Consider the following 10,976-nt stretch of genomic DNA (forward strand, 5'->3'; position numbering starts at 1 on the left):
GCAGTCTCAACGGTTACCATTAGTAACACACTACACCGCTATGGCTTAAAATCCTGCAACGCCCGCAAAGTCCCTCTGCTCAAGTCATCACATGTCCAGGCCCGTCTGAAGTTTGCCAAAGACCATCTGGATGATCCAGAGGTGGCATGGGAGAAGGTCATGTGGTCAGATGAGACCAAAATAGAACTTTTTGGTATCAACTCCACTTGCCGTGTTTGGACGAAGAAGGATGAGTACAATCCCAAGAACACCATCCCAACCATGAAGCATGGGGGTGGAAACATCATGCTTTGGGGGTGCTTTTCTGCAAAGGGGACAGGACAACTGCACCGTATTGAGGAGAGGATGGATGGCGCCATGTATCGCGAGATTTTGGGCAACAACCTCCTTCCCTCAGTAAGAGCACTGAAGATGGGTCGTGGCTGGGTCTTCCAGCATGACAATGACCCCAAACACACAGCCAGGGCAACTAAGGAGTGGCTCCGTAAGAAGCATTTCAAGGTCCTGGAGTGGCCTAGCCAGTCTCCAGACCTGAACCCAATAGAAAATTTATGGAGGAAGCTAAAACTCAGTGTTGCCCAGGGACAGCCCCAAAACCTGAAAGATCTGGAGAAGACCTGTATGGAGGAGTGGGCCAAAATCCCTGCTGCAGTGTGTGCAAACCTGGTCCAGAACTACAGGAAACGTCTGACCTCTGTAACTGTAAACAAAGGTTTCGGTACCAAATATTAAGGTCTATTTTTTTTTATTGTATCAAATACTTATTTCATGCAATAAAATGGAAATAAATTATTTAAAAATCTAAGAATGTGATGTTCTGGAATGTTTTGGTAGATTCTGTCTCTCACAGTTGAGGTGTACCTACGATGAAAATTACAGATCTGTCCATTCTTTGTAAGTGGGAAAACTTGAAAAATCGGCAGTGTATCAAATACTTATTTGCCCCACTGTAACAAAGACCTAACAAGTGAACAGGAAAGCCTTTTAGTGGTATTCCAGTGGATACGGAGGCAAATCAATTTAAAAAATGCACTGATTAAGTGAATTTTGGGGGCTTTGACTCAACCGATTCCAATTTCAAGGTATTTTCCAACATTTTACCTCATCAATTAGAACGAAGACAATAGCATCTTTGTCATCAATCAGTTGCTGGATCTTCTGAAACATCTTTGTGACCAGTTTGCCACTCTGTAACAAAGAGGTATGATTAGCAACCAAAATATTAGTTTCATCTAGAATATCCCGTTAAATAATATAAATAGGGGCCCAGGTACACTGTACCTCTGAGAACCACTTTGAGAACAAGCTGTGGCTGTTTATCTCGACAAACTGTCCATAAGAATACCTGCAGGGAGAGGAGTGTACAGTGAAGTAAAAAGAGCAGGTGTATTTACTGCTGAAATGGTTTCACTGAAATGATGACTGCCTCACCGACTCGACAGTCTGATTGACAGCTTCTGGGCAAGAGCTTTGCACAGTGATGTTTTTCCTGTGCCTGGGGGTCCTGAATGTGTCCAGACACAAAGTGATTAAATCAGTTATTTTATGCAAATCATCTATGACATGACCTCAAACAATAATTACCGTGAAGCAGCACAACACGGTTCCATGAAATCAGGTTGCTATTGACATTCTTGTCCGAGAAGTACATTGTTGTTGTGATGTAATCTAGGAGCTGAAAGAAAAGTTGATGTTTAGTAGTATAGGATGAAAACTTGCATACATATGAGACATATTTCTTTTTTTAACCTGGGTTTTGACTCCACTCTCATACACCAGGCTCTCCCAAATCCCATGGAATTCAGCTATTAAAAAAACAGGGAGCACATCATTTTAGAGGAATATTCAGATATAAAAGGAAAAGAGATAACACCAGAAAGACATGAAAATACAAAACACATACACAGCTAGTTACCATGCTATCATAACTGTGGCTTTGACTAATGCTTTGCGCAGGCATGCTTATCTTTTGGTTAGGGAATACCTAGCGTAAAGGGTGGTTCTAAAACAACTGCAGTGTTCTTCATTAGAGAAGAAAGATGCTTTCAGGTTAGGTTCACAAGTTATATTAGATTCCAAATGAATCCAGATTTTCCCAGCAGAGAAAAGTAAGAAAACATTCACAGAAATATCTTAAACCACACCTGCCGCATAATCTGCTTTTCCAGCATCCATTCACATTCTTAACATGGCCCAAATACTCAAGTTTGAGACAGAGCATTTAGCCATATTTTGGCGAAAATATGACAGTTTGTAACATGCTGAGGATACAGATGTACATCATAAATGCATGTATCAGAGCTGACAAAGGTATTTTTCCTTCAGAGGAGCTACTGTACAAACCAGAATCAGGTGGAAACACATCAAATAAAGACAACAATCTTGTCTCAATATATTTCCTCAGCAACATTTGTTTATATTCAATGTGCTATCTTCCTCAATGTCTAGTATCACCTGCTGGCAGCAACCAGTGATTGGCTGCTGAAAGCTCCTCATCGTCTTCCAGACTGAGTGTGCTAGGTCCATCCTCATTCAGAGTGAAGATGTGAATGGACAAAGAGCAGCTCTGAAAATCAATGGGCTGAGTGGGGAGGGGGGGGGGTGTTAATTAAAACAAATAAATAAACTGCAAGGAATCATTGATTCATTATTAACAGAACATAACGTCATCAACACAAAGTAAACCAAAATAACAGGCTCATATTACCTCGTTCTCTGCATCAACTACAGCCACAGATTCCACATGCTTTTTTAAGACGTCTTCATCAAATTCTGTCCATTTGTAGTTTCCAAAAATCAAACGGTGGCAATTCAGCAGAGCCAGAACATGCATCCTCACGTCAGACAGTTTAGCTGTGCTGAAATATGACAAAAGAAAACCAACCACAATAAAGTATTCTGAGTATAAGGAACATTTCCATCTTGTACAAAGTTGTTATAAAAAGCCATCATTTAGTCCAGTCATTTTAACTACACTAAGTAATGTACATTAATATTTAATAGCTTTTGGACAACATATTTATTAATGTCATTGTTACATAGTGAACAGCAACATTTTTAATGAAGACCTTGTGACCAGAAGTATTATAAATTTAGTAATAACATGCAACATTCTTGGACTTTCATTAGACTAAAACTGTTAAAATTAGCAAGGAGTTGTCGTCCTTTGGTCCCAGTCTCCAGGGGCTGCACTACTTTTCCAAGCCACTAGAGGTCACTGTACGTGCTTTGTTTTATGCTCCGAAGCTTTTCGACACAAATGAAAGCTTCATAAGGCTGCATCGGCTCATCACTAGTAATTTGTATTCAGTGACAACATGCGAATATTTCCCCACCTGTGATGGCTGATACATAGCATCACCAATACCAAGTTATACTTTTGTAAGAGTCTTTTAAGTAATGTACAAAACCAATGCAAGCCTGTCATGAACTATGTAAGTGGACAGGTAAAAAAAAAAAGTCTTGTATTCACTTGCTACAGGGTAATTTTATTTGTAATACAATACTTTTACACTGTGGAAGAGGTACTTTACTTTATTTGAATACTTTGGCCACCACTGCTAACAAGTTTGAACTACTGAGCTAGCTTAACTCACCTGTGAGATTTAACATGGACCTCCACATTAATGTTTGGTTTCTGGTTTCCCACCTCCATTCCTGCAAATCTGTGGACATCATAGCAGCATTCACGACTTTGACAGCAGCATCTTTCATACAGAGTGCATGTCTAGTGTTTAGTTACCATAATTGATCGTAACTGAACACTAGACATGCCTTGTTTAGGATGTTGCAGCTAGCCAACATAGCTGGATGACATTAACATGTACAGGTGCAGTAAAGAACAAGTTAATATTTCCCAGCAAATGAAACCATACCTTACAACATTTACGTTCACAAGCCGATTAATTGCGTTAACCAAAGACTGGGCACTCAAGAAACTATCGACAGTCCTATGTGTATTAAAAAAACGACAATCAACCAAACTCCGCGCGCTGATTCCTTACACCGGAAACACATAATTTGTTTTGGGGTATCACATCCGCCTGTCCCTAGCTTTATTGTTGTAACGAAGAGCTGCAGCCAGAGTAATGGTAGCGACAATGGCAACATAATTAGCTAGACATAACACTTGGGATATAAACACGGAAACATGGGGAAAAAACACAAAAAACATAAGCCGGAGTGGAGAACAGTTGATGGTATGTGAGTGCTGTTATCTAGTTACCGTACCGCGTTTGTTCTAGCTAGCTTCATGCTAGCTACCTTAGCCTAGTTGGATAACTCTGCTGGCAAAGACAGATTTGCATCGTTTTTGTTCAAATGTAACATTATGCAGTTTTCATTATGTAGCTTTTAGTTGTTTTTGGTATAATCTCCTGCTAAACTGAGTTGACCAGTTTTTGTGACTATGATTGTAAGTAATAATTAGCTAAGCCAGCTAGCTTAGTTAGCTATTACAATCATACGTAATTTTTCAAATTTTAATCAATAAACAATGTTATAACTAGCTAACACGAGCTGTTGAATTAACTCAGACACAACAGCACTGCAAACCAATAACACAACATACAGTAAAAGATTTTCTACAGAGGAACTGAGGTACTTGACATCAAAAGTAATACCAGACAGATGCTACAGCACTCTTACCATTTAATGCTAACATCACCACACAGGCTCAAGTACTCCCTCCTCACCTGTTTACCAAACACTATGATTCCTATCTCAACTATCTTCATTTTGTTTGCTTTGATTGTAGACTATGAGGACAAGGCTCTTGAGAAGCCCCTGAAGCTTGTGCTCAAAGTTGGAGGAAGTGAGGTGACTGAGCTGTCTGGTTCAGGCCATGATTCCAGTTACTACGATGACAGGTCGGATCATGAGCGAGAACGCCACAAAGAGAAAAAGAAAAAGAAAAAGAAAAAATCTGAAAAGGATAAAGACAAGTATGTAGATGATGAGGAGAGGAGGCGGCGGAAGGTTAGTTCACAGATCATTCTCATGTCTTATTAATACATTGTTTGGTGCTATAAAGTAAAAACTCACATCTTTTGCCATTCTATAGGAGGAAAAGCGGAAGAAGAGGGAGCGAGAGCAGAATGAATCAGAGGCAGCAGCTGCTGCCAGTGCTGGCATGCCAGTCGAGCCTTTCACACTGTCAAAAACTGTAAGCATTGCTTTAGAGGTAAGGTAACTTAACTTAAGCCTGTGAGTATGACCGGTGATTTTTTTAATAGTTATTTTGACAGCTCACTCACATCATTTATGTATCCTATCAGCCTGAGGAGAAGAAAAAGAAGAAAGAGAGGTATGAGATAGAGCCCGAAGTAGAGGAGTTTCACCCCAGTGTGAAGGTGGAAGTAGAGCAGCCAGGAGACAGACCGGTCAGAGCATGCAGGACACACCAAGGTAAAAGGACCTGTCTATGAGCACAATATCAGATTTTTTTGGTAGGCAAGCATTTCACTTTGTTTAGCAGTTATTCATTTGTAAATGTGTAAATTGTTTTCTTTTGTTTGCCAAATGGAGAAAACGAGTCCACTCCTCGTCAACAACTCCTGGAGCACTTTTTGAGGCAATTGCAGAGGTGAGAAAGACTAATTCATTTAAATTACTGCATTCACTTGCAGTATTGGCCTTCTGACCTATTATTGCAAAAGCTATACCTGAGAACATGTCCGTGTAGATTCTCAGTCATCCAGGTCATAGTAAGCTGAAAAAACCTTAGAAAAATCAACTGGACTAGGTTTATAGGTCGAAGATGTTTCACCTCTCATCCAAGAGGCTTCATCAATTCTGAACTGATGAATTAACTACAGATTTTGACATATGAAGCATACATAGGGCCATAATGCAACATGGTCTGGTTCATCAAAGCACAGCACGAACAAGCGTCATTGATAATGATCATATTGTCGTGGCAGATAATGTGCCTTGGCTGGTGCTGATAAAGCTAATAGTAATGACTGGTCTTTCCAGGAAAGACCCCCATGGATTCTTCTCATTTCCTGTAACAGATGCAATTGCTCCTGGTTACTCAATGATCATCAAACATCCTATGGATTTCAGCACCATGAAAGACAAGATTAGAAACAATGAGTACAACACAGTAACAGAATTCAAGGTGAGTTTCTCATCTTGAAAGTGAGAGCTAAGAAGGTGGATATTTATTTCTTACCAGATGTACTGAGAGTATCATCAAGTTTAAGTGTATGTAAGCCACATTTGTCCTCGTACGTGTTTGACCACTTTTTGGCTTTTAGGCAGACTTTAAACTGATGTGTGACAATGCAATGGTGTACAACCGACCGGAGACTGTCTACTACAAGGCAGCCAAGAAACTGCTCCATACAGGATTCAAGATGATGAGCAAGGTAATGAGATCATATGGGTTAAAGACAAAAATACATTTCTTATGCTATAATATATATTAGAACCCATCGATCTTAAGTATTTGACACAGTCTTATTGTGTGTGTTAGCTGTCTTGTAGACCCCATTGAAGAGTCATTTACAATTTCCATGTACACATTTCCATGTAATCATGGAATAAATTCAAAGCACTGTGATATTTTCCAATTACCAAAGGCTGAGTAGGATGAGCAATACATACAAATAAAACTCATTTGGATGTAATAACCCAAAATCATGTACAGAAAGTCAGTTATTAATATCCTTGTCAGTTGAAAAGGTCTGAGGATTGTCACCTAATGCTTTGCTTGTCTATGCTCTGATTTGACTGTGTTGTCAGAAGTAATATAAGTATACTATGCCTCATATTTTAAGGCAGATTAACTCTTGAAAATGTCTACTACTGCCCCTTATATTGTATTCTGTTTCCTCTCCCATCCACAGTTAGGCAAATTAAGCAGTGTTGCTCTTTTTTTTTTTCTTCTGTTCTGTGTGCAGGAGCGACTATTGGCTCTGAAGCGCAGCATGTCTTTCATGCAAGACATGGATTTCACCCAACAGGCAGCCATTTTGGGAGATGAAGACTTGACAGCTGATATACCTCCTCCAGAGATAATCCCCACCCCAGTGGAATCAGCTAAGAAGTCCCGGAAACAACCTGTCAAAGACATGAAGGAAGTCATTAGGTATTCCTTATATCATCTTGATTACATGTGATTGATTTTAATATATATACATTTAAGGAAAGACCAGAAGGGAAGTCCTGTGTTTTATGCTTTGTGATACAACACAGTACAATAATCTGGTAACACTGTCACATCTGTTATCTTAGTTACCTGTATGAACCAGAGGGAAATGCTTGTAGCTTGACTGACAGTACAGCAGAGGAACATGTCCTGGCACTAGTGGAACATTCTGCAGATGAAGCCCGGGATCGCATCAACCGATATATGCCAAACTCCAAGGTTTTTCACCCTACTTATTGTACAGAAATCCCCTTTCATACATAATGGTTTTTATTAGCTACACACACACACACACACACACACACACACATACATAGTATAACAAAAAAAATCACAAAGTTGTATTCAGGATTCCACACTCAGATATGATAAGGAGTCATATCCCAAATTTGACTTGGTATATTAAAGCAAGTAATGTGTGAATTTGATTTGAAAATATATTTTCACTTTTCTGTGTTTCAGATGGGGTATTTGCATAAAGATTCAGATGGTTCTCTTCTATATACTGTTGTAAATCAGCTTGATCCTGATGCTGAAGGTTTGCTGTCACTGCAGAGCCTTTTAAACCTGGTGTTCTCACAAGAACTGCACTACAATTATATAAAAAATTTGTGTAAGATGCAAATGTCTCCTCTTTTCAGAAGAGGAAACCCATAAAGTGGACCTAAATTCTTTGTCAAATAAGCTTCTCCCTGGATTAACAACCTTGGGTTTCAAAGATGACAGGAGACACAAAGGTATGTCATCACATGCAGTTTTGTTTCTTTAATTCATATTAGTTATTTTAAATGTCAGTTAACAGTAATAAAATTGGCCACAAAGTTTATGGCCTATAACTGATTTTGCATTTGTGTAGTCACCTTCCTGAGCAGTGCCTACAATGTCCAGAGCCTTCAGAAGAACTCCATCTTTCCAGACCTGCTGCCTGACGAGGTAGACATGCTCTATTCAGCTTACGGAGATGACACAGGGGTGCAGTGTGCTTTGAGGTAGAGCACTGTTTTTTTTTTTTTGGTTCTATATAAAACATAGATTTAAATTTTCTAATAATAAAATTGTCTTCAATTTCAGCTTGCAGTTTTTATTAATAATTTGTATATATACAATTTTAATCACTCTCTAAGTATACAGGAGTTTGTCAAGGGCTGTGGAAGTGTCACTAATCGGTGGGTTGATGGACTTCTGGATAAGATGACCGCAGGCGATCACACTAAAGCTGCCAGTCAGATCCGACAGGTATCTCAGATTTATACATTGTCTACTCATGGGTGAAATTGTCTTCATCATTTGTACCACATAGTTTTCTGTGATGTAGGGCTGGTATGTGTAAATTATGCTTATGCTATATTCCAGAAACGAAACATGATGCTGAGACCTGATGAAACCAAATCCAACCTTTGTGACATTCAGGTTTGTTGTAGCTTATAGAAGATGATACTGCACTTATAATAATGTTTTGCTTGTCCCCTGATGCTTGAGTCTGATTCATACTGTGTTTCTGTCAGATGGCAGATAGCACTGGCATAGGAGACAGCGGCTCAGTCCTGGATTTTATGTCAATGAAGGGCTATCCCGATATGTCTCTGGAGATCTCCATGCTTAATTCATTAGGTGATTGTCCTCCATTAACACTGAGTAGCCACATTTACATGCACACCCGTAATCTAGTCATAACATAGTTAAGATAGCAAGGTGGAGCCCCTGTAAACAACTAATTATATTAATGCAATAATGCTAGTAGTCTTGGTAAGCATAAGAGCAGTTAAATGTTTGAGGTTGCAGCCCTAAAGGGCATATTAACCATGTTAACCCCTTAATCCCATCAAAACTCTCCAGCACAGTTTTACTACAACTGTCTCTGGGAAAATACCTTTTTAATGCTTTTCTATTCTAAAGCTAGGATAAACAGAGCGGTGCAAAACACAGTTGTACTGAAATTATCTGTAATGATGCCACTCTGGTACACCGTTGTGACCACTATAGTACCAGAGCTATTAGTCTGTCCCAGCAAGCCAGAACCTCACTATAATATATGTGCCTTTTTAGATTCCTACAACAATCTTACCTTCTCCCTTTCTTTATCAGGTAAAACCGTGAAAAAAGAGCCAGGGAATGAAGAGGGCCAGCAGCATTTTGAAGATGCAGACAAACTGCTACAAGAGTTCCAGGAGGCGCAGGTCGACAGAGTCGGCTCCAGACCCTCATCCAACTTGTCCTCCCTCTCTAATGCCTCAGAGAGGGACCAGCACCACCTAGGTATCAGAGTAAGGCTAAAAAGTTAAGTGCTCAGAAAGGAGCACTGCTAATAGTTTTAGTTACAATTTATAGATCTTGTTTTATTATATATTATTGTCATCACTATGATAACAAGCCATTATTCTGTTTAGCTCAACTCTTTTTTTAAATATCACTTAAATTCTGCAACATTTTCATGCCTTCCTTGGAACAGTCGCTCTATTGAAACTACATAACCATATTTTCTGCTGTCCACAGGGAGCCCATCACACCTGGGTGTTGGTGACCAGTCGGATATGGTTCATGATCCCTATGAGTTTCTGCAGTCTCCGGAGCCAGAGAGCACAGGCAACAGCTGACCACACACTCTGCTATTTTGTTATCCTGGCTACTCGGTGTTTGACTGTTTAAACACCATGGAGACAACAGGAATCCCTGATCTGTTTTAAAGACACAATAAAATTGTTTGTAGTGTAATTGTATGGTTTTGTATGAGTGTAAAATTTGAAAAAATAAAAGTTTGCATGTATGTGTGTGTATGTATGTATGTATTAAGCTGCATTATGCTGTACATACTGTAGGAGCAGCTGCAAGTGCAGGAACTGGCTGCCAGTTATACTAGTCCAAATTTAGTGCATTAGTAGTGAAAGTATGTTTTGTAAGATCGTCCAGCTGCAGAGGTGAAGCATTGCTAAGTTCTCAAATTTTTGGAGCAGTAAGCTTAGGCTTTGGTTGAGTAATGTTTGCTACTGTGGCAGTATGTGAAGGCAGAGTAAGGAAGTGAAAAGAATGAAATATGCATGCAGTATACATTTACCTACAATATAATGTAACATAAGAAACTGAAAAGAATGATTTTTGAAAGCAGAAGTGCAATGTTTAGTTCCCTATTGCTCTCATGGGAACAGACTATCAGCTGTTTTCAAGGAGCTCATATTCTCCAGGGTTTAAGATTGACAAAAAAAATCCAAACACCGAGATTGACAGGCAAGCTGCATGTATGTTTAAAAATAAACATTATTATTATTATTATTATTATTAATAAAGGGTGCGCCTTGAGGAGACGTGTAGTGCACATGCGCAGCCGGACGGTTTCCATGGCGCCGCTCCGACCTGCTGAGTGCGACTGTTCAACTTGAACTCAGGTCCTTCAGTGACAAATTTTTTTCACGTTTACGGCTATTTTTTTTTTTAAATTGTTTTGCCTTGAACAGTGGCTTGTGTTTATTCATCATGTGAATTTAACTTTTTTTGAAGCACCTTCTCAGCTGACTCTGTGAACAGGAGCATACTGTTTTAATTTTATGGTCGCCGTCTTTCACCGGAAAAGTAAGTAACTAAGTACTCACAGCTCTATGTAGGCCTGTTGTCCTATAGATAACTGTTGGCATGACTGTTGTTTATTTTAAGGTGTAAAAATTATATAACAGTTTAGGGGGCGGTTTGTAAATTCAACACAAAATGCGGGGCGAGGTGCTAAAGCTGACAAAGTTAGCTTTAACAAGATTACAGCCAAACTTGGGTTAAATTTACCTTAGAGGTCCAATTCAGTCAGTGACCAACTTTACCAGAACTACATAGGCTGCGC

At 39.4% G+C, this 10,976-nt stretch overlaps 3 protein-coding genes across 5 annotated transcripts in view; 2 read left to right on the forward strand and 1 right to left on the reverse strand.

Annotated features, from left to right (window-relative positions):
• The window catches only part of trip13 (thyroid hormone receptor interactor 13), a 7,523-nt gene extending 3,563 nt beyond the window's left edge, over positions 1-3,960 (reverse strand). Inside the window, exons 1-9 of the mRNA XM_020612834.1 lie at positions 3,876-3,960; positions 3,597-3,665; positions 2,708-2,858; positions 2,455-2,581; positions 1,750-1,805; positions 1,585-1,675; positions 1,432-1,504; positions 1,282-1,345; positions 1,102-1,188 (exon numbers count right to left, since the gene is read on the reverse strand). Of these exons, the coding sequence (XP_020468490.1) occupies positions 1,102-1,188; positions 1,282-1,345; positions 1,432-1,504; positions 1,585-1,675; positions 1,750-1,805; positions 2,455-2,581; positions 2,708-2,858; positions 3,597-3,655 (708 nt within the window). The 5' untranslated portion in view covers positions 3,656-3,665; positions 3,876-3,960. The remainder of the gene's footprint in view (positions 1-1,101; positions 1,189-1,281; positions 1,346-1,431; positions 1,505-1,584; positions 1,676-1,749; positions 1,806-2,454; positions 2,582-2,707; positions 2,859-3,596; positions 3,666-3,875) is intronic.
• A 150-nt stretch (positions 3,961-4,110) lies between these two features.
• brd9 (bromodomain containing 9) lies at positions 4,111-9,896 on the forward strand. Of its 3 annotated transcripts, none has more exons than XM_020612805.1 (17): positions 4,111-4,199; positions 4,757-4,977; positions 5,063-5,182; positions 5,277-5,406; positions 5,527-5,584; positions 5,977-6,121; positions 6,261-6,371; positions 6,906-7,093; positions 7,240-7,372; positions 7,616-7,691; positions 7,795-7,890; positions 8,010-8,142; positions 8,278-8,389; positions 8,507-8,563; positions 8,659-8,764; positions 9,239-9,409; positions 9,647-9,896. In XM_020612805.1, exons 1-17 carry the CDS (start codon positions 4,151-4,153, stop codon positions 9,745-9,747), a joined length of 2,007 nt encoding a protein of 668 aa, XP_020468461.1. In that variant the 5' UTR covers positions 4,111-4,150; the 3' UTR covers positions 9,748-9,896. The 3 variants fall into 3 exon arrangements, with proteins under 3 accessions (XP_020468461.1, XP_020468462.1, XP_020468463.1); XM_020612806.1 differs by having other exon boundaries at positions 7,798-7,890; XM_020612807.1 differs by having other exon boundaries at positions 5,063-5,164.
• Positions 9,897-10,482: 586 nt separating this feature from the next.
• Positions 10,483-10,976, forward strand: part of zdhhc11 (zDHHC palmitoyltransferase 11) — a 4,813-nt gene continuing 4,319 nt past the window's right edge. Inside the window, exon 1 of the mRNA XM_020612836.1 lies at positions 10,483-10,717. The gene's annotated coding sequence lies outside the window, so the exon portion shown is untranslated. The remainder of the gene's footprint in view (positions 10,718-10,976) is intronic.

This window comes from Monopterus albus, unplaced genomic scaffold, assembly GCF_001952655.1.
Source record: "Monopterus albus unplaced genomic scaffold, M_albus_1.0 scaffold127.1, whole genome shotgun sequence".
In the NCBI taxonomy this organism is placed as follows: domain Eukaryota; kingdom Metazoa; phylum Chordata; class Actinopteri; order Synbranchiformes; family Synbranchidae; genus Monopterus; species Monopterus albus.

What these genes read in the sequence shown, in the direction of transcription:
- brd9 (XM_020612805.1), top strand. Translation starts at nt 4,151, where the DNA reads ATGGGGAAAAAACACAAAAAACATAAGCCGGAGTGGAGAACAGTTGAT. An exon ending in TTTTTGAGGCAATTGCAGAG is followed by an intron (nt 5,585 to 5,976) that starts GTGAGAAAGACT and finishes TGGTCTTTCCAG; the next exon opens with GAAAGACCCCCATGGATTCT. An exon ending in GGGGTGCAGTGTGCTTTGAG is followed by an intron (nt 8,143 to 8,277) that starts GTAGAGCACTGT and finishes TCACTCTCTAAG; the next exon opens with TATACAGGAGTTTGTCAAGG.